This window comes from Blennius ocellaris (genome assembly GCF_963422515.1).
Source record: "Blennius ocellaris genome assembly, chromosome: 12".
Classification (NCBI taxonomy): Eukaryota; Metazoa; Chordata; class Actinopteri; order Blenniiformes; family Blenniidae; genus Blennius; species Blennius ocellaris.
The window spans coordinates 11,508,493-11,532,244 of NC_137661.1; the positions used below are offsets into that span (position 1 = coordinate 11,508,493).

At 42.6% G+C, this 23,752-nt stretch overlaps 1 protein-coding gene across 1 annotated transcript in view; it reads left to right on the forward strand.

The window, feature by feature from the left end:
- dennd1b (DENN/MADD domain containing 1B) overlaps positions 1 to 23,752 on the forward strand; it is a 107,035-nt gene that overhangs the window by 56,071 nt on the left and 27,212 nt on the right. The window contains 5 exon segments of the mRNA XM_080506001.1: positions 7,066 to 7,166; positions 9,340 to 9,385; positions 10,984 to 11,074; positions 11,077 to 11,084; positions 20,255 to 20,380. Coding sequence (XP_080362127.1) covers positions 7,066 to 7,166; positions 9,340 to 9,385; positions 10,984 to 11,074; positions 11,077 to 11,084; positions 20,255 to 20,380 — 372 coding nt within the window.

Genomic DNA, 23,752 nt, shown 5'->3' on the forward strand with positions numbered 1-23,752 from the left:
CATCTCCACTGGGATTACTAGCGGGCCTGGTGCTATCACTACTCGTGTGATGCGTTATTTTCTGCTGGTAGGAAGATTTGACCTCCTCGTTCAAGTGGAAGTGGCTGCTATGATTCTTCAAGCCAGCTCTCTTAAGTTTATACACACTTAACTGAAAGCAGCCCCACTCATTATCCATACCACTGTCTTATGATCAAATACCTTTAAAGGATGAGAGATATATTATTTATGTCGGGAGTTTGTCAAGATGTTTGCGAAAGTGAGTGCTGGCAGTCATTGGGTGGACGGGTAGTATTTCTATAGTCTGCTTTCCACCGATAGAAGATGTGCGAGAAAAGGTATTGTTAGTAACATCGTTAGTATCATCGAGGCGCTTTTTCCACCACCTCCGCCTGTCCAGCATCTCAGCCAAGCAGAGAGGAAGAGGGAGTGGAATGAGAAAACGACGCACACACACACACATAGACACACATACATGTGCACGCAGATATAGTGCATTTATTCTGCGCGCTGCTGCCTGTGTTCCAGCCCCTGGTGAACCCACCATGTCGGCCTGTCGGTACATGGCTGCCGCGTCTCACCAGCAGCCAAAAGCAAAGGAATAAATCATGATCTTACAACAATGCGTCAGTTGACTTATTGCCGTTTCGTGACCGGAGGTGAACGGTACCGCTGTTTTAAAAGGCCGTTTGGCGGTGGCGCAGGGGCGGGAGCCAGCCGTGCGTGCAGCCTTGTCATAGGCCCGTATAATAGGGCAGCATCGGCCCTTCCTCTAACTAGTCAGCTGGGAGGACCCCCACCACCATCACCCCACCGCCCCCCTGTATCTTTCATCTGCCGAGGCCCCTCAGCTCGCGAGCCTAGCCTCTGCCCTGCCTATCGCCTAGGCTCGCACAGCCCCGGCCCCGGCGCCGGCTGACAGCAGCCCTCTCATCAGGCTGTCAGGCCTATGCTAACAAGGCGCTATCCATCCAACGTGCCCCAGAGTGCCAGCTGTCTCTCTTGTTTCCAGCCTTTTTCCTCTGTTGTTCCTCTTCCCCTTTTTCCCACTGACTCCTGTCTGTCTCTTTCTCTTCTCTTTCTCTCTATCTGACTTATTCTTCCTCTCAGACATATCATTTTCTGTCCATCTGTCTCTCACCCTCTTTTGGCTCCTCGTCTCTTTCCCCGTGACTTTGCCTCCCCCTCTTCCCGTGCGTCTCGGTGTGTTTCTGTGTTGGTAGGCATCGGCAGAACATTTGTACATCTTCCTCGTGCTTCGTTCTTTCTCCTCGCTCCCCTCGTTCACCATCTTCTTCCTCTATGATAAACTTGTCTCTACCCCATTGGATTTATGCGTGTTGTGTTAGTGCGTCTGTGTATGTGCATGTTGTGGGTGTTAATGTCTTTTTTTTTTTACATGCACTTCTTTGTGTTTGTCATCTGTACTCACAGATGTGTGTACCTTATGCCTTATGTCTTTCTGTGAGCAATCTGGTGACTGTATGCGTGAGTGGGAGGCCTGGAGTTGCTGTTTCTTGAGTTGTCCAATGCCCCCCCCCCTCCCCCCCTTCCCAACTCTTGCCACCTACCTGTTTGGGGCATGCTTGTATTGTATTGGGTCTGACACCAGCTTTTGTCAAGAGAGGAGAGAGCAGAACTTGGGTAATTGGTAAGTTAGCCAGGGAGAGAAAGGCTAACAGCACTAAAATAAGAGAGGTGGCAATGGACAGAAGGACAGCAGGAGGAGAGGAGGTAAAGAGAATAAGTAATGGCAAGTTTGGATGACAATGAATCCGGAAATGGAGAAGAGAGGTTTGAATTTGGTGCTTGTGTGTTGAGGGAAAGGGGAGAAAGGGAAGGGAAATGAGTATTTACAGCTGGTGTGAGGAGGTCAAGAGCGACCCCGTTGATATCATTCCTCTTGTCATATTGAATTACATTGCCTGTAGCAGTTATTTTTTATCACATTCTGCTCACGCTACACTTTAGCCATTTTTACAAGTTGTTCCAAGAAAGTGGATCATGTAAGCAGAGGGGATAGTGTTTATCTCCTCATTGTGGTAAAAAAGGCTCAATACTCATGACAATACTATTTTAAACTGTATGTAAAATGATATGTGAATGTGGTGGAGTAGGCGTTTCTCCCTTTTGTGTCTGTGCTCACTTTCACATGTCCACTTGCTCAGGTAAAGACTAATGGTGTGGGTGGAAACAGTCAGTTTACTGACAGCCTGCAGAGCTCAGGCTTGCTGTGTTGTGGTCTCCGGAGGGTCCAAGCTCTTTAAGGAAACACCACTGTTGAAGGATGATGTGGCTATTGGGGATTTGTAGAGTGATAAGTTCAACTGAATGTGATGACGCATATAAAAAGGAGTCTATAGTTTACATGCAAAGATGAGACGATTCATACTCAACATTGATAGAGTGATTTTGTAGGGTTTTTTTCTCCCTCCGTTGACTATTAAACTGTTTTCATGTTGTTGTTTTATTATATCTATTGTTCTATTTTGGTCACTATTTTGTGTGTCAGCACAACTTTATAGCTAATGTATCTAATGTACCAAATGCATACCCACAATTAAAAGCTTCTGTATTGCAAATATGGTCATCAGCAATTATGTTTAATAGCTTTAACACTTAAACAGGTAAGGGATCAGCAGCTCATTCCACAAAAGCCCATATTGTGGATAGTCGAAAAGCTTTTTCAAGAACACGGAACAAAACTTCTAGTTTATTCAGTAAAGACACTCCAAAGTTAATATTAGATAGACTCGATGCAACACACGAGTCTCACCTCTACATATATTACATACATATATCTCTCTTTCTATATTCTACCTACAATTTTTTTTCTCCCCTTATAGATTCTTTGCAATACTACCTCTGGAGATACTTCAAAGTAAAACATTTTCAGTTCATAGTGCATGGTCTTTACAAATAGCATGTAGTTGAGAATAGAGTCCGCCAATGACTCACTTCCAGACAATCTTATTGACAAAACTAATGTTATTGCTTTTTTTAAAACTTTTTTTTTTTTTAACCTCTTTAACTTTATTCGTCCCTCTTTCTAACTTTGATCTTGTGCTGCCCATTTCTTTGTGTCTCCGTCTCTCTGTTTTGCCGTCTGTCCCTCCTGTAGCCTCATTGAATGTGGCGTAGGGAAACCAGTGTTCGCGTGGACACTGTCTCTGCTACAGCGCACTAAAAAGCTCTCAGGGCAGAACCAAAGACCTTGACTGCTTTTTGAAGCAGGCTGTTGCTGTATAATCGGTTAGCTTCTCTCAGAGGAAGGGGCAACACACACACACACACACACACACACACACGCACACACTCAGTCAGTGTAAGAGGCAGGCAGCCCCTCATTACCGGGCAGAGCCCTGGTCCCCAAGGACTGGACCCGGCACCTAATCCTGTATTTGTTCTTGGGGACTGTATCTGTGATTCTCCATTGAATGGAATATTAAGCACCCAGGTCTTTTGTGGAGCGTGTAAGCCATTTGGCTCCACTCATCTATTATTTATCAGCCTGGCAAATATTTTATCAGCCTTAGCCTCTCATGACCCACTCTCATGTGAAGCCCCCCTCCTAAATGAAGAAGAAAAGTGGAAAATGATTTCTTCTTCTGGTTTTTTTTTTTTTATTCTTTCATTTTCTTTCAATTCATCTTCCTTTTTTCTTTTTTGCTTCGTTCGGTCTCAAACCTGGACAAGGACACCGGGATTTGTATTAAGCTAAATTAAAAGAAGCAAATATGTGAACTATTCCTCTGGAGTTCCCTCCAAGTTACCTTATCTAAGCCCCGCTATCGCTTTGGAGAGAGCAAATTAAAGTCCAAACCTGAATTTGCTTTATAAATCATTATCTTAGTTTCAGACTCCCCTCTGAGCGAACTCCCCCAAGCCAGCCACCCAGCCTGAAAAGAAGAGGAGCAGAGAGAGAGAAACTCCTGTTTTCACTTTCAACCTGAGAGTAAATCATGCCGGTTGGGGGGCTCACCTTGAGGCCTGGTGAAGATAATTGGAGTTGGTTAGCGAGGTGTTCTGTGCCATTACCTCCTGGTACCAGTGAATGGCTGGGGCTTGTCTCGCACTCCCAGAGGAGGCATACACTCGCCTGTTGGCTCTCCACTTAGTGTGTGTGTGTGTGTGTGTGTGTGTGTGTGTGTGTGTGTGTGTGTGTGTGTGTGTGTGTGTGTGTGTGTGTGTGTGTGTGTGTGTGTGTGTGTGTGTGTGTGTGTGTGTGTGTGTGTGTGTGTGTGTGTGTGTGTGTGTGTGTGTGTGTGTGTGTGTGTGTGTGTGTGTGTGTGTGCGCGTGTGACACGTGAGCATATGTGTATACCCACCTCTAGATTGGTGACCTCTCTTCATCACAATTTAATGGGCCCTTGCTATCTTCGCTTTTGGAAAAACAGAGAAGCATGTGATGGTTTTGATCGTCGCTTTTCCACCAAGTGCTTCACTTTCACACATTAATATTCATAGCATTGATTTATTTTCAGAATTAACAAAAAAAAAAAAACTGTTTGCCGGGGAATTAATCCTGACAGGAGCGTGGCATTGTTGTGTTTTATTTGAAGGCAGCAGGCAGCAGAAATATGCATATGCAGATACACAGAGCAAGACACCAATTAAATGTTGATTAAGTCCTAACTATTGTGGGACTGGGTGGATGAGAGATTGCACTGAGACAATAAAAAAAAAAGATCATTGCTTCTTTCTTTTTTCTTTTTTTTTTTCCCACTGGCCAATATGAAAAATGAATGCAGTTAAGACAAACATGCAAGGAGGGGATGCGCACACACACACACACACACACACACACACACACACACACACACACACACACACACACACACACACACACACACACACACACACACACACACACACACACACACACACACACACACACACACACACACACACACACACACACACACACACACACACACACACACATGTTTTGTTGTGAGCTTTTCAGATGTCCAGGTTTGATCTTTGGGTGTATTCATAGAGGTGGGGCCCTTTCTCTTTTCCACTGGCAGTGGTGGTTTACAGCCGCCAAGCTCACCCGCTTTTGGCCAGTCAATTGTGACACTGTGTGTGTCAGCGAGCAGGGGGTCTCCTGGTAGTTATGTGTGGATGTGTGTGTGTGTGTGTGTGTGTGTGATAGTGTGTGTCCGCTTCACACATTGACTGTGAAGCTGCAGCAGTATAACAGCGGCTGCTCCTCCGGGGTCCCGGTGGTATTGGCCTAGCCCGCAGTCTCTCTTGGCTAACTCATGTTTCATTCTTTGGCAATTTGCCCTAATGAAGTCCCCCAGGAGCCCCTCAGACCTCTGTTCTCTTTCCATATTTAATCATGTTATTTTAATCTGGGGGATGAGCTAACGCCTCTCTCTCCTGCTGTGTGTGCGCGTGTGCGCGCATGTATGCGTGCGTGTGTGTGTGTGTATGTGTGTGCGCAGGTCATTACTATGGCTCGGCTTTCAAGAGACGAGATGTCAAGAAGGGGATGCTGGCTTTAAGACAATGGAAGACAATGACTTTAATTCTGTGTGTAATGTTGGCTTGACAGTGTAAAAACCCTCTTTGAAAAGCAATGTCATCCTCACGTGATCGCGTCTCATTATTTGTTAAAAAAAGAAAGGGGTTAATTATTCCATATCTTTTCCTTTAATTTCTCACTCACAGTGGTTGGGGTAATTTTGATTTTTATGTATGCTGTCAGTACTGTTTTGGCCTCCGTTTGTTGCGTTTGTGCAGGTCACAGCACATTCGCCTTTTTTACTGACATTGATTTAAAAAGCGTTTAATTAGTAACACCCAGAGTTTGAAGGGGCTCATATTTTTGCATGCCAAAACGGGCCAGAATATATACGTTTACCGTTGAATTCCTCCAAATTGTGAATAGTGTCTGCATTGTTAGCTTAGTAATGACCCACGATACAATCCAAAGGATAACAATGGATTCATGTTTTTAATGTGTAAAACGAGTGCTACTTTTCTTGATGTATCTCTTGTCTATCTATGTCTTTTTTCTGTTCGGATGTGTCTGTCTACTTTCAGCACTGTTTTCATTCTGTCGTCTTTTGACCAGCTTTAATTAATGTGTTCATCATCACACGTTAATGTAAAAACTCTTTCGAAGGTTTATGTCATGGAACCACTTGTTTGACCCTTGAGTTATTATAATCCTTTCTTAACTCCAATCTTTCTCCTCGAAGATGCATTACTTTTCAATTTGCCATTTTGTCAGTAAAAATGAAAATCAATGTGGAAGACATATATTCAGTAAATACTTGAAAGGAATATAAAGTTTTGTGCAACCCTGTCTGCTATTGTAAATACGGCTTACAAGAGACACCGCAAATATTTGGTCATACTGTCTCTTGGAATGGTTTTATGTACAAATGTCAATCATTTTTATCAATGATTTTCTTTAGTAAAAATCTTTGAAATAAAAGTCTGATGCATTAATCAAATTCAACTATCAGGTGAACCCACTGAAACGAGGAGCTGCTGTTTAGGTTGTTATTATGATGGTTTTCTGAAATCACTCACAACCACAAAATATCTCAATATTTACTGCAACACTTCAACATATGTTCTGTGTCGATAATTCACCATTCTTTACTAGGAGACGAGACGGAACTGAAAGAAGTGCAGACGTTATCTAAAATAGTCCCATGCTTGACAAATGTTCAACTTTCCAGACAGTGACATACAGAAGAACTGATAACATCACAACTTTATTTCAAGTTTTTCTTTTTTTAAATTCTGAATCACATATTTAGTCGTTTGTCAGTGCAGAAATGCAGTTTGAGAAGTTCGAGGAATCTATTAGAAATACAAGCAAAAAAGAGCAGAGCACCAGAAGTTTTTTTTTTTTTTTTTAACTCTTTTCAACTTGTTGCTATTCTTTATTTTGGGGACATTTTTTATTTTATTTTTTGTAAGTGAAACGGAGCAAAGTTTGAGCATAGAGGGGTGTTTTGCTGCAGTTTTCTGATTTTCTTTTCTTGTGTTGTTATGGGAGGGTTTGTTGAGTTTGTCCTCTCTGTTTCTTCCTCCATGTAGTTAACTGCATGTGTCCATGGCGCTGCTGCTTTGCTCTTTCCCATGTACTGGCAGCACATCTTCATCCCCGTGCTGCCCCCGCATCTTCTGGACTACTGCTGGTAAGGCTGGCCAACTCGAAAGCACACACACCGACAGAGACACACACACACACACCGACACACACACACCCACCTTCGATATCATATTAATAAATCCTCATCCTCCCCTCTACCATTTCTCTCCGGCCATCTTTCCAGGCACCTTCCAGCACACACACACACACACACACACACACACAGAGTTGATGCATAAATGCACACCGTGTCCGAATTTGCGCGAAGCTCCACCACTAAAGCCTTGTTGTAACTGTGTAGCCCCACATGTTCACACGTTCTCCCACCCGCTCTTCATGTTCTTTGCGAGTCCTCTTGTGGTGCGCCCTGTCTTGTGTGGCTCCTCGACATAATGAACAGCTTGGATCACCTTGCTCCATATTTCATGCCAGTGCTAGCACCACCACTCTCATCATCTTAGCTCTCTCAGGGGTTCATTACCACCCATCCAACGCAAATCCGACAAATCTGAATGGACTTGATTGAAAGTGAATGGATGGCAGAAGTAATGGCTCATCTACAAATCTACATGCGTTCAGGTCAAACTTCAGATCTGCACGTTAAAAGAGAGAGAGGAAGAAAGAAGAAAAAAACCACAAAGTGGGGAAGTCGGCTTATGTAAAAGGAGCAGTTTTTCTTCAGTGAATCAGTGAAGATAGTTCATACAGTGCAGTGCTTCACCATGAGGGACACATCAGCCTTAAGAAGCTATTCATCACTGACAGTAAAATGTGATTTTCAACACTCTGCAAAGACTCATCATTATCTTATTTAATCACAGGGGTGTCCTCCGTGCACCCATTATATATCCAAATCCTATTAGTGTGTGTGTCTCTGTGTGTGTGTTTTTCTTTTTTTTCCCAGGTTTTGGTGTGCATTAAGTCTGTGCTGCACATTCGTTGGACAGAGAGCAGCTACAGTGCAGAGCTACAGGCCTGCTGTTTGTTTGTTTTTTTTCTTGCCTTAAGTTAATTACAAGCCCCGTGGCTTCTGAATCTTTCTGGCCTCAAAGACGTGGATCCAGAACCGTCCAATTTATTATGTTACTGCCTGCGTAAACCTCTGCATCAAAATTATTTTCCATTATTCCCAGTATTAGTTAAATGAATTCATGTTCAGATGGGGTAACATTATAATTCAACTTTTTCTTGCCACCAACTTTCAAAGTGAAAATAAATCACATAAAACAGAAATAACATAATAACCTTGTGCAGCATGTTTTTAGAGTGAAAAGAAAAAGTTTGATATTTCTGGCCTTTTAGCTTTCTAGGAAGTGATCCAAGTCTTTTTTGGATTTCTGAAATTACACCACACAGATAAAGTAATTTATTAAAAACAAAAAATCCTCAAATGAACAACAACAACAAAACAACCATTTATTGTCTTTAACACTACTGCACTTGTGGCTGAGTTGAAGTATTGTCAGTATTCAGTTTATCAAGTAGCCAAAATGACCCACTTCCATTTTTATTATTATTTGTACACATTTTCTAACCCTTCTCCACATCAGATTTGCTCTTTGGTGTCATAAAGAAAGTGCACTCTCCATTTATTTATCTATTTTTATCTGTGTGAGTGTAAAATGAACATAATGGCACCCGTTTGATTTTTGGTTTTGCTGCTTGCAGTAATTAATCTCACACTATTTCATTTCAGATTCATGGGGATTCTTATAAAATATTTATACATGCCTTTTTTTTTAATGATAACATTATGGCAAGCCAATGTGAATTATAACACTCTTTTCACTTCATCCCCTCATCTGTTTACAGTACAGAAGTTTGAATGTGATTTTTTTGAGCCATTTTACAATATTGTTGTTTTACAGTTGTACATTTTAGGTATGGTTAATTTTATTTTATGTTTTGGTTTATAAAATTAGAGCAACCACAAATAATGTAAAGCTATGATCAAATATTGACTTTTCACATTTTGAACCAGAAATGACATTGTATGACACAGAGCCCCCCCCCCCAATCACATTAAAGAAGCTACAATGGTTGCTGTTTTAATTGCTGAATAACTTTGAAGACTTTTAAAATTGCAATCATTGAATGTGTTTCTCTTGGTCATGCAGTCTGCTATTCAATGAATTGTTCTTAAGTGAATTATGTCTTTACAGCATGTAGATTTATGAGAGCGTTGCTCAAAGGCTTTGGTTTCCTTCCTTTATCTGCAGTGCCCCCATGCCATACTTTGTGGGAGTTCATCTTAGTCTGCTGGAGGTAAGTTCATGAATCAGTTTCAATTTTTTTAAACGTTTAACAATGCATGTTTTGAAATATGCAGAATTTTTCTCAATACGTAAAGGACAGTGTGTATCGTCTGTTTATATAAAAAGTCAAGTTGATGTTTCTTAGTCTGAAATAAACATATGAAGAACTATCATTTAAAAAAAACAAAAACATTCCCATCCAAACTTAACACTGAGGGAGGTACAAATGTGAACTGCCAATTCATTGTTGGCTTAACTGTAAGTGCTCATCTCAAGTTGCATTTACTTGTATGAATCATGCTTTTAGTTGATTTACAAAGGGTAATTTATCTAACCTATGTCAAGAAGAAAAGAAAACGAAAAAGAAATATAAAGACCGTTTGTTTTTTTGTTTGGTTTTTAAGCTGGCTGTTTTGTTTATGTCCAATTTTAAGCAGAAGTACAAAAGACACAGAGAGAAAGCCAAAGAAAGCATCTGCAAACAAAGAGCTTTTCTGCTTCATTGTTAAACCTCGTGTTGGTTGGGGGGCAAAGTCATCACCACCACCACCACTGCTGTTGTGTGCGCGTGCACGTCGCAGGAAAGCGCACGTTTGCACTTGTGCGCACGAGTTCGACTGTGACTTGTTTCTGTGTAATTGTGCACATGCATATGTTGCAATGCACACGTGTGTTTGTGTGTGTGTGTGTGTGTGTGTGTGTGTGTGTGTGTGTGTGTGTGTGCGCGTGCGTGCGATATTTGTCTGACAGTTGCGGCAGTGGCAGTATTTATCACACTCTGCATCCGTGACAGACCTTCTTTCCGCCACTACATAATTAGTCCAGATCAGCGCGTGAGCTTCCACTGCACAGGCTGTCACAAAAGTGACAAACTAGAAATTCACACACTATGCTGCTCTCTCCCCCCCCCCCCCCCCCCCCCTCCTCTCTCTCTCTCCCTCTCTCTCTCTCACACACACACACACACCTGCATCCTGCACAACAGTGAAATAATTGTTGAATTTGTCGCCATCAGGATGCACACAGCCCAGCACAGCGTCACTGTGTTGTTGTTGATGCATGAGGTTTCGGGAGTGTGGAAAATGTTTGCACAGTCCAAATGTTTCTTCTCAGTGCCATTCTTCATTTTTGTGACCGTCTGTCTGTGTGCGTTACATTTAAGATGTTATAATCCCACCCCCCCCCAATCCACACCCATACACAATTTTTCTTCCTTAATCGCAAAAGACTGTGATACCAGTGTTTCTTTAAGTGTGGCGGCTATATTTTCTGGGTTTTGTGACCAGCACAGGGATCAGTTTGTCTCTGGAGAGGGGGGGGGGACACACACCGGGAGCCAAACCATGGACTTAAAATCTCTACATGATTTTGTGATTTCAGAATAATTCACTGATATTTTATGCCGGCCATTAATCACTTGCATGTGTACATGGGAATTAAATTGTACATTATTATTACAATAATGTGAAATAAATAGTGCCTTGGGGGTTTTAGCAAAACAAATAATGGCAGATTCATCATTCACACAGAGAATCCTTGTTTGTGCAACAACACAAAAGTGTGTGTGTGTGTGTGTCACTCTGCATTCATGTCCAATTATGCTTTCAGAAAGTACGCAGCCGGTCACTGGAGGATGTGGTCATTCTGAACGTGGACACAAACACCTTGGAGAGTCCCTTTGACGACCTGCACAACCTTCCAGTGACGTGGTGAGACATGCACACAATTACATGTGGACTTCCCATAGCGTCTCAGCATTTACTGTCTCATTTCATACGACACACAAAAACTTCATTTCTCCTATTTTTCTTTTTCTTTTTTCTTTTTTCTTTCCCGCTTGATGTCTCAACAGGGTACACACACATTTTCTGGTCTTCCAACACTCATGTGTTTGTAACGCACACACACGCACAGGGCTGCATAGAAAAACACACACACACACAAACGTACACATCCAGAAACTTGTCAAAGTATGGCTCCGTCCCCTCCCCACATCATTAATGACTGCAGTACTGGCTCCTCAGATTGTGGCTGTCTAAAGTAAACTCCCGTTGCGTCGTATGACGCTTGAAGGCAAGCAGCATTCCCCGACCATCAGAGGCTTCTGGGAAAATGTGAAACTCCCTTCCCTTCATCTCCATCCATTCTAATCATTATTTCACAAAGTCTTGCATTTCTGCCTGCCCACTGGCACGTTTCTGTGAGCGAGAGATAGGAGGAGGGAACAAGGCAGAGGAGAGAAAAGAAAAAGGCAGAGATGGGTGATTTTTGTTGCGGGGGGAGAGAGAGCGGAAAGAAAGGGGCCAATTACCAGTGTGGGCAGCGAAGCCACCTGCCAGCGCGTCGTCTCTTTAATTAATGGAGCACCGACGCTGGTCAGTGCTACAGGAATCATCACCATGGTGTCGGGGGTCACTCACACATTTACACACATCCGTGCACGCACGCACACACACACACACACCCGCAAGCAGGGAGGACTACACACATGCTTGTCTCTGTCTTTGTCGAAGCGGGGGATCCGTTTGTTTCGCGATTCTTCTCGGCGTGTGCATTAGAACTCCTCTGCGAGGCGCCGGGGCCGCGGACGCACTATTACCCACGCCGCTACCAGTAAATACTCGGGGCTTCACCGCCTACCGGACTTCTGCCCTCCCGGCAGTACTGTAATTCAATCCGCTGCCCAGCCAACTCCAGACCTGCGCGCGCTCCCACTCTTATAAGCTCAGCCTACTAAGACTGTCCAAACGTATATGTTACTGTGTATAACAGTATACATTTTTTTTTTTTTCACACTCTGTACCATTTTCCTTCCAACTTCTGAGCCTCATTGATTTACTGATTGTTTTGTGGCACCTGTCTTCTTGCTCGCTTGTCTCTCTGCCTGGACATTTAGTTTTGTTTTTCTCCTGCCTCTCTGCCTGTCTGGCTACCTTTCCCTCACTTCCTGCCCGCCTGCTTCTCCTGCACCCAGGGACAGAAGCCTAAATGAAAATTGCAAACTGCGTTTGTCATTTAAAAAAAGAAAAGAAAAAAAAAAAGAAGAAGAAGAAGAAGTCGGGGCTTTTGAAAAGTGACAGAAGCGGAGGGAAAAGCCTTTGTCTTTGCTGCGTGATAAATTAAGTGGCAGACTTGGCACCTTTTTGCTTTGATCCCATGCTCACCGTTTTTCCTGACTAATGACAGAACATAGCCTGCATTTCATGTCAAATTACGCCACCTGAAGCGGAAACTACACCGGCATTAATATATTTATTGTAACAAATTGTTGTTGTTGTTTTTACTCCTATTCATTTTTTTTCTCTTTCCTCCTGTCTCCTCTTATCTTTTCACAGAGGCTAGTCGATTAATAACGAAGCGAGCAGGTACTAATTGAGTGGAATTCCAGGTCTCTTGTTAGTTTGCTTGTTAGTGATGAGGACATGCCACATGGCATTTGATGTTTGTTTACACGCGAGGAGATGTTTGAGGTATTGTGCAGTTTGTCGAGCGGAGGCCTTGCAATCTTGATTAATGCTGAGTGATTCCCTGTCTGTGCTGAGCCGCCACACTTTGTGTCTTAGCTATTAAAACCACTCGTCATCTCTCTCTAATTCTCGGCGTAACGCTGGCTACTTGACACCCCGAGCAGGCTTCATTCAGTGTGAAGCCAGAGCCCCGAGACCCATGAAGTAATGATTATTCCAACTTAAAAAGCCCGGCATCACTTTGTATGAATATATAACGCACGGAATGGATTAAAGGTAAAGGCCACAGGCAATTTTTTTTTGTTTTGTTTTTTTTTTGTTCGTGTTTCAAGTTTAACTAAGAGGGGAAAACAAAGCTCTCTGATGTTGATTTAAGCAAACCTTTAGAGATCCATCTAATTACGACGACGCAGACTTTGAGCACATGTGGACTGGATTACGGGGCCGGGCTGACCAGTGGCCGCCGCTTTTAGCAGGTTCAGAGTTCACAGTTGTCCTGAATTAGCTGCTCTCTTTCAGACAGGACCCCCAGCTCCAGCTCCCGCCAGTGCCCGCCCCTTAACGGTCCTTTCTCCCCATTTCACACATAATATTTCACATTTATTGACAATTACAAATGCTACTATGCCGGTAGCAGTTCCGTTCGAGCAAAAGCGAGAAAGATCTGAATAAGGCTGCAATTGGTCAACAAAGGAGGCCACAATGTTTTGAGAGTAACGTTTGTCTATGGATAATTTAATTACATAAATCAAATATCTGTTATTTATTGTGTTTTGCCTGTTTAAATGCACAGAGCATATTTGCATATTGGAAATTATTTAGTCATGGCACTGTTTTTATTTTAACTTTTAGATTTTTTTAGTTTCACTGATTTAGTTTTTTTAATATGTATATTTCATATTTATTCTCGGTGTAAAAGTGTCTCATTTTGCTGCCTATATTTTTGGTATCTGTACATGTGAACAACAAAGGAGATGAAACTGCTTTTTTTTGTTGCTATGCTTATATCTGTGTTATTTTCTTATTCGTATTATACTGTGGGATAAATATAAGAAAATTGATATTTAATACATTTTGCAAAGTGATTATTAGCAGAATTTAGCACAATTTAAGTTAAACTTAAAGTTTCAATAATTGCACACATTGATGTTAATCTCAGCGAGGAACTGCTTGTGTCACTATTATCAGTGTGTTGACAAGCATGCTGAAAAGAAATACCCAATAAAAAAAAAAAAACCTGTCGTGTTTCCCTGGAAGATCAAGGTATTTTTGTTTCTTTTTCAGAGATGCACAGTTCTTCTTCCACGCAGAGATTGTGCTGATAAAGTTATAATTGGCTTTTGGTTGGTGGAGCTGTTTACCTCGCTAGTCATTAAAAGTAACCAGGAATAGCAAATTAGATGTCTGTTAATTCTGAAAACAAACAGTGTGTGACTGAATCAGATTGTTTTTTGATCCTGGCAATTGATCTCGAACCAATGAAGGAAGATTTTTTTTTTTTTTTCATGTATTATTCTTTCTGTGCCACATATTCAAAGTGAGGTGGTACAATGCAGCTTACATTTTATTTTCAGATGCTCTCTCTCACATCACAGCCTAATTCCTTCTATTCTCCTCCTCTCTGCCTCCCGCTACTTTGCTGACACCGTGTACCCATACACTCCTAGCCTTCATACATTTGATCATTTGTATTCCCAATCAAGGGGGGAATTTACAGCATACACTCCTACTTCCTGTATTTCAAGCCTGCATTTGGAGGTTTACAAATGAATGAGGGGGTTGAGGTTGTGTCTGTGCACCTCTCCTGAGATCACCTGGCACACTTAATCAAACATCGCGGCTTTAATTTGGTGTTCAGTTTCCGACGCTTCCAGAAAACAACATCTACATCATCATCCACAGGCAACGCGCGCGCGCGCGCGCGCGCACACACGCACACACACACACACACACACACACACACACACACACACACACACACACACACACACACACACACACACACACACACACACACACACACACACACACACACACACACACTCTCGTCGAGGATTGTTCATTAATAACACAGTTCGGGAGGAAACTTTGCTACTCACAGGTCTTTGGTTCGTCCGCCAAATTTGCCCATTTTCAGTTTCACTCGAGTTTACTGGTGTGTTCCCACTCTTGTGGAGCCGGCGACAGTAAAGCCCCCCCCCCCCCCCCAGTAAAGCACATGGTTTACTAACTACCTGCTGCTCAGTGCTGGGAATGTTGTTGCTCCACCTCAGTTCCATACTGTACTTCACCAGGAGTAGACCCTCAACCCTGTCCGCACAGCTTCCATTAACAACGTCCCACCACGGCATCTGGCTCTTTTATTATTGTTGCTTCTGTTTTGTACCGACGGCAAAAGTGGGTTTCTGCTCATTTGAAGCATTATTTTACAGGTTGTAATTGTTTTAAGAGGCACTGAACTGTACATCTACTCGAGTCTGCAGCGTGAGCAGCGATTCATTTACTCGTGTGGAGTTTAAAAGCTGCACTTCATTTTCACATAGTCGTTCTGCTGCCAGCGGTTCACTCTGGATTAGAAGTCAAAAAGGGAGAGCAGCATCACCCACTGCGTTAGTTATTGAAGTGAAAGATGACATTTAACTGTAGTTAATTATGTATGCAAAACTCAGCCGCTCAGCTGCTATAAGAGGTCAGCTTGACAAAGTAACCCCACACCGGGGAGAATCTCATGGCAACGAGATAGCCCTATTAACACACACACACACACACACACACACGCGCGCACACACACGCACTTTCTCTCCCCTCTGCTTTCCTTGTATTTCTCATTTTGCCTACCGTATTGGAATGCATCGAGTGAACAACAGTCCAACACTCTAAGGAACTAAGTAATACTCATTAAATGCTTTAATCATTTATCTGTTTATTCTTTTGTAATGGTTCTCTATTTAAATAATTTTACTTGACTAATTTCATGTTCAGTCAAGTTATTTTTACAGTCACACCTAACACTATTAGTGGTCTTATTTGGTTAGTTGTATGAGATGGTAGTTGACTCCACCCCAATAACTGAAGTGATTAAAAAAAAAAGCTTTATGGTTAGAAAATAGAGGGGGGGAAAAAAAATCCTAAGATATCCCATATTTATTTTTAATTGAACGAATGAATGATTTTTATAGATTGGTACTTACGTGTTCTTTGTGTATGAGAATGCGCTTGTGCATGTGTGAGTATACAATGGCTTTGTGTGTCTTTGTTCAGAAGTCTGTGTGTGTGTGTGTGTGTGTGTGTGTGTGTGTGTGTGTGTGTGTGTGTGTGTGTGTGTGTGTGTGTGTGTGTGTGTGTGTGTGTGTGTGTGTGTGTGTGTGTGTGTGTGTGTGTGTGTGTGTGTGCGCGCGCACGCGCACACGCAGTTGAAACTGCAGCACATCAAAAGAAAGAGGGAGATTTTCATAACTATTTTTTTCTTTGTAGTTCTTTAATTGCGTCCCCATGGCTTTCTTTCCCTGGACAGAATCTTAAACAAAACATTCTTCTTTTTTTTTTTGGTGAGGAGAAAACCTAACTTTTATTCATTTTTTTTTTTAACAACAGACAAGTGTCAGGGTTATTATTTGAGAGAGGTTTATTTTAATTCTGTAGTGAAAATTTGGAGTATAATTCTCAATGTGTTCAGGGTTTGTGTATAACTTTTTTCTCATTTGAATTTTATTTATTAATTAAGCGTATTATTTTTTGAGCCCGTCCCTTCAATTCTGTTCCTTTTTTTTGTGTTTAGATTTTGTCTTGATTGAAAGTGGACGTTAAATGTTTGTCTCGTCCCCAACTGATACGCTTCTTTTCTGTCGTTCAACATTGCTCATTCGCAAACTAAAAAGAACCAGTTTATCAGGTGAAGCTTTAAAATGCAGCACAGCAGCACAGCCTTGCATCATTATCGTCCTTTATGATTCGAAAGCATCCAAAGCTTGTCTAAACACACAGTAATGACCGAGTGTCTTGCATGTTCTCCCCTGCAGCATGGTGCGAGTCGGGATTCTTGATGGATGCTCGCTGCCGCACGCCGGCGCCCGTGTGCACGCAGACATTCACAGTCACACAGATGCCGGGTGTCTTCCACAGTGGTGTCATCCCTTGCAGTCATTCAGGGATCATCATTGCACCTGCTAATTACCATCTCCAGCTGGAGAGTTAAATGGAGATCTGTTCTATGTCTGACCTTTGACCCCATGCTCTTTATGTGACGCACTTCAAACCCTGTTTGGGGCTGGCTGGGCCGGGCCTTAATGAGGCCCCATGTCTGCCCTCTGAGGGCTGTGCGCCTTGGATGCCCCGCTTTCATCCCCAACCATCTTCCCTTGATGTAAATCGAAAAGATCACAGCTATGGGGAGAAGACCTGTACTGGAAAGGCCTCTCTGCATAGATTATGAATATCATAACTCAACAATTTTTTTTTCCCTTCTTTCTTTCCATGCCTCTCCCCCAACCACAGACTCCCCTCTCTCCTCCTGCCACCCTTTCCCTGTACAATGCTATAGTTCTAATTGGACCCAATGGGGGACTCTCTGCCTTTGATCTCATCACCGCCACTGTGACTTTACACTAAAAAATGTCACTGCCAAATAGGGTTATCACCTGTAGAGCCTGGCCTTCCTCTGATGTCTGTGCGCATCTCGTTAGCTTCACTCAAACCGCAGAAGTTAATTAGTTTGACAGAGCCATTACCGTGGAGGCCTACCTGATGATTGTGGCGTAGGCGCCATATTCAAAATCCAATTACTAAATACACATTTTTTTTTTTTTTTGCGTGAAAGCGCGTACGGTGGCGGCGTGCGCTCCGATATCTATTAGCAAACACAATATACATTTTTTCCCGCAGTTCTGCTATATATGATCTGTTATATGTGACAGTTTAATTAATCGCTACATGTGACTGAAGAGGAATTTTTTTTTTTCCTTTCCCCATGCTTAATCCTCCTCATGAGTAGATGTGAAACTTTGAACACGTTGCATTATCACCCATTTTTGTAACACTGGGAAGTAACGTGCAAGTTATTGTGTCCCCACCTCATTAAAAAGTGTATGTCTCTGCAGTGCTCTCAGCCGTTCAAAGCTGCTGTACAGAACTCTGCTGTGTGCCGGGTAAACTCCGCTATCCCGTCTTCTCTGACAGTCTTTGGGGTATGCCTCCCCCTCTTAGACTGACATTGTGTTTGCTTTGATCCCCCCCCCTCCCTCACACCCCTACCCTCCAAAATAAAAAGACAGCTTAATGATTTGCAAGTATGAAAAAAAAAAACTCTGTGAAAATGCACATAAATATGAAATATTAATTACAGAACGGGCTTTACGCAAACATAAAAGCATTTAGCACAATGAGTGAATATGCAGATGACACTTGTTAATTTAACCGTGATAAACTTTCTGTTTGATTCCTGGGAGCTTTTGCGATGGCAGCACGGGGACGATGTGGAGAGTGAGAAAGCCCAGGGGAAGAGGATTCAACACTGTTCGTTTTGTCTCTGTCCCAGTTTAAGACTGCCACTCTCTGTCTCGCTTTCTCTCTTTCTCTGGCGGCCTCTCTATTCCTCTCCGCCTGTCCCTCCGTGCGAGCCGCGCTAACAACTTTGCTTCTCCTCCTTGAAGTTTTGCACACGGGCTAATTGCAGATGCCAGACCATGATGCCCCTCCAATGCAGCAGCTTCTCAGCATGTGGCCTCTGGCCCGCCACAGATTGGAAAAATATACCTGATCAAAATTTTTATCCCATCACAGAAGAACTGGATTCATTTATCCGTAGCCACAGCCTCAATTTGTATTTGTTTTGTTGCCTGATTTTTTTTTTTCCTTCCCTCTTCGTCCTCACTGTCCTCCCCACAAATGCAGCCATCACCAGTGGCGGAATTAAATCTGTGCTGCTTGCAGAGATGAATAAGCCTGGCAAATTAACATACGAGACTGTCACACTGAAGACTGGAGAAGCACCTGTACAAACACCACATGTTGCACTCTTTTTCTCGCGCAATTGAACAGACTTGTTGAAAATGCAATAGGACATCAAATTGAAGTGGTCGACTGCGAACCGGAGAGTTTAATTTGGATATTTCGCACACAAGTTTTTAGCTTTCAGCATGTACTCTCTGGATGGACTTGAAGATTTGTTTTGCCCAGTGTTCACACAGTGGGTGTGAGAGTGGAGAAGTAGGTAAAAGAGTTACCCACCCCCCAGGAGAATGGGCACAGGGTTTCATCATTATCGTTTCCAAAGTAAAATGAGCAACACTTTTCGTGCATGGCCATTAACTTCTGCATTTTTAAGCTGTTTATTTTTTTGTCAATCATTTTTGATATGCACAGCAGATGATCAATTATTTTTAATTGATCATATTCATATTTTTTATTTTAATTGATAATGAAGGTATTTTGACTGTTTTCTTTTTGAATATGTAGTGTGTGTGTTTATAGCAGCTTTAAAAAAAAATAAAAGTAATTAAATACCAGGCTATCACTAACTGCCTGCTGCATTACAGTAATCTAGACCTCCTGTTCAACACAGTCAAATGTGCTTTTGTGTTAAGCTGGCACAGCCCACACGTAGAGCGACAGTCCCTCACTATCCCTGCCTCCTCCTCCTCCTCCTCCTTCTCATCCTCATCATCCTCATCCTCGCACTGCCACAACACAGTCAGACTACTGCTGAGCAGGTGAGGAGAGCCTCTTGACAACTTCCTTCCCAGACTCCCCAGGGCCCGGTGGCCGGGGTGAATCTTTTGTCATCCTAAAACAAGCTCGGGCCTGCTGCTCATCCACTCTCGCTTGGAGTCCTGGAGACAGAGCCAGGAGAGGGGAAAATAATTAAAGACGTTTTATGTCAAGAATCCCTTTCTAGAGGGAGTCCGGGAGAGCCAAGAGGGGAGGGGGAGAGCAGGAGGACTGGAAAAAAAACACACACAAAAAAAAACAAGCAGAAGAGTAGGGCATAGAGCGAGAAGTGAAAAAGCATGAAGGTGATGGGGGGAAGGGGGGTGGGGGAGCAAAGAGAGGAGAGGGTGAGGGAGGAAAAGCAAAGATGCGAGTTTCTATTTCCTCTCTGCTGTCCCCTCCCTTCTTGCCACCCCGTGCTCTGCTCAATTAGCAAAGCAGCAGGTGCTCCCAGCAGCACAACAGATAAGCTTGGAGGAAAGGCTGAAGCTTTTCCCTTTCTTTCCTTTCCCTTTTTGAGATGACCTGCAAATGTGATACTTCACACCCAGAATGGGCTAGCTGTTTCCTCCACCAATTTCAGAGGTGATAATTTAACTTTTTACCCCCCAATCTCTCCCTTTCTCTCTCTACCCCCCCCCCCCCCCCCCCCCCCCCATCTCCCCCACTCGCCATCTCTTTCTCTGGCACATTATGTTTTCCACCAGGTGTCCTCTCTGAAGAGCAAGCTGAAGAAGCAGTCAACAGCAACAGGGAGCGGAGTGTCCAGGGCCTTCCTCAGAGCACAGGCTGCTCTGTTTGGATCCTACCGGGATGCCCTCCGATATAGACCTGTAAGTATTCAGTGTCACTAATCACTGTGGTTAACTGTGCACTAAAATCTTTTTTTTCTCTAATCTTTTTTTTTGGCTATTTCTCTACTGATGAGTTTTGGCTTTTTTGTTTTTTCCCCCCCAAATAAAATTATATTCAGAAACTTCCTTGAAGCTACTCGCCTTTAACCTATTAGGCGCCGAAGGTAATGTTTGAGTATGTAGCCTGTTGTAGCATGCTGGTTTTACCCCCCCCCCCCCCCCCCCCCCAAGAGCTCGTTGCAACATGATTTCACCTGGATTTCATGTGCTTTTCTGTAGATGATGATGCATTTCATTGCTCACATGTCCATAAAAAAGGGCTTTGCTGTAGTATGCGCTCCTTAAGCGAAGAAAGCATGGATTTTACAACGCATACTCATGTTCATTTTTCCTTGTTAAGATTATTAAAAATATGTGGGAAAAAACAAAGGCTGAAGTTCGTGAGAGTTTTCAACCAGCCCTGAAATGACTGAGTAGAACATTAATAAGTTCTGACTCGCGATAATTCAGTGGGAAGAATGAAAAAGGATTTCATAAAGTGGAGATTATACCAGTCTATATCAGTTGAGTTTGTCCGGATCAATTGTTTCATAGCATAACATCTTTGTATTGAAGTAAGGAAATGGAGCAAATAAACTTAATTCTCCAAATGTTTTGAGCATCATATTTCAGTAGCAGTTATATAAAAAACAAAAAAAGATAGCCAATGTGTACTTTATAAGACCACAGACTTGTGCTCCTATCCACAGGCAAAAGTATGAACAGATGTGAATATGATAAATTTGCTCTTCAGCATGTGCCGCGCATCCCAGTTTGGGCGAGTCAATTTTCACAGGCGTCTGTTTAGAGCGGGCCGCTTTTGACTAAAGGTAAAAGGTGTGTTTTCAGTGGGAGCGCAGAGCTGAGGTGGGCCTGTCTGAGGCAGTGAAATGTCAGAGGAGCTGGAAAGAGCCAGGACGTTCCCTTTGAAGATCCCTTTTAGCCACCTTTGGTGTTAAACTCTCCTTTAGTGAGCCCCCCGAACATTTCTTTTCTAGATCTTTTCTACTTATCAAGTTTGAGTCAGAGCAGAGCAAACTACACCATGTCCTGTTTGTCAAATAGCGAAGCCTTTGTTCCTTTGGCTTTGAGATTAATTGGACTTTGTGGACTCCCGGAGTCAAGATGCTACATTATTGATGCTGTCTCTCTTTTCTCTGTATACAGACAGTATATGAACAAACTGCCTCCCCTTTGACAAGCACCGAGACTCACTCTGTGTGTGTGTGTGTGTGTGTGTGTGTGTGTGTGTGTGTGTGTGTGTGTGTGCGTGTGCGTGTGCGCGTGTGAGAACAACATGGAGAGATTTCTCAGTTCACTTTCACTCACACCATGATTTCTTGGAAGGGATCTGTATAAAAGCCTATAGAGTTCATATACATGTTAACACATAAATACCCACACCCTGGGCGTATGATTTATTTTGGATACCAGTGAAATTCTTTATCACTCCACTTGTCATTGTTCTCAGCTGAAAACATGAGCTTCGGAGACGGAGCTGAGCTGCACACTGGGGTTCCCAGACCCAATATGCCTTCGACAAAAGGAGGGGTGTGGATGCTCGGTGAGAGTCTGGCTGAGTTGTAAATGAAGCGAAACTGGAGAACAATAATGACTTGTAAAGCAATCAGCTGATTATACGGGTATTTTTTTTTTGAGGTCATCAGTTTCAGTTCGTGTTGATGTTGCCCTCGGTGCCTCTCACTCGCTCAGGGCATCACTCGTCAGGAAAAAAGACCCTGAAGTAGCAGTTCAAATTAGTTCTTACCACTGATGATGAAGCCAAGTTGAATAGGTGGGTGGATTTGTGCTCTGTACTATTTAAGGGCAAAAATTATTTTAATCTCGACATAACCAGGCACCGAACCAGTAAAGATCATCCAACCTGATGTGAAAACTTTGGGTGGGGTTGGAGTGTCAACACAAATAAGAATATTTTAGACACAAAACCCCTCGTAGTGCATGTTCTCACTGTGAAATTTACAGTTTCTTCAAAGACGGTTGCAGATCTATGTAAAAAGGCAACTGAGTTTGGGGAAAAGACGCCTTGAGAAATGCTTAAAAAAAACAAAACCCTGACAAGTTCAATTCAACAGGAAGCACAAAACACAAATGAATTCAAACTAAAATTGGCTCTTTCCCAATCCGTAAATGTTAATGAAGCTTTGCAGAGGCCTACATTATAGACAGGGAAGAAATCCTGAACATACACTGCAGGAGTTGAAGAGATTAATCATTAGTTAAAATAAAACATAGATGCAGCTGCAATTTTCCCCTCCAAAAAAAAGAAAAAAAAACCTTAAATGTTTTTGTGATGTTAAGTAATATTTATTGGCAATTTAGAGCAAAGACATTGTTACCGAAGCTTTCGCTTAAAATAAATGCAAAATATTGTTTCTTTTATGTGCAGTAAATTATACTGAAGTTTCCAGCCACATTAGGAGCTGTAAGTCAATGTAGTGAAATCCAAAGGAATGGTTTCAAACTGGATTTAGTGTTTTGGGAAATTTTGGGAAACAGGCTGGTGACTTGTTCAGTTTTGTCGGCTGTATTGGGGGTTTGAGGCTGTTAAACTGCAAGGGCATTCTGTTCAATACAACTTTTAGAGAGAGCGTAATCCTTGGGAAAAAAACTTTTGTGATGTAAGTCTAAATGCGCTCCTGTTGATGTAATTTGGGCCACGGTTATCATCCGCACATTCCAGAAAATCAGGTTATTCTCCAGTGCTGTTGGCTTGTTTTTATGTGCCACACTGCGCTTGTAGCAGACAAAGCACATTGTTTTACTTCAGAGGAATTTAGAGCGTGGTTGAATCGTGTGAGAATTATGTTAATTATGAGAAAACACGAATTGAAAATGACCGTGGGGCGGTGTGGGTTTGGCCTGCAGTGGTTCTGTTGTCATCCCTGTGACTATAGCTCACAGGCCAACAGGCATGATGTAAGAAATGGTAACGCTGTGATAATGTGTTCATGTGTAGGAAGTTTACTGGGACTCTTGTCTTCGGGTCCGGAGGAGATCATGTGCACGCTGCCAAGGGACCCCTTTTAAAGGAGATGTTGTACACTGTTGTTTCCAGCTTTACCCTCTTCTTCCTTCCTTCCTCCTTCCTGTCACACTTTAAGACAAGTTTTCTTTTCTTTTCTTTTTTTTTCTTTCCCCCCACTAATGAAGAAATCAGCTGAAATCCTCATTGCTTACAGAATGCTTTCCATAGTGCACAAGTGATAATATCCTCAATGTGAATGTGTGAGCAGTGTGAATCGTATCATTAATAACGCCGTTGAGTTTCGACGCCCTGCCTTTCAAGGC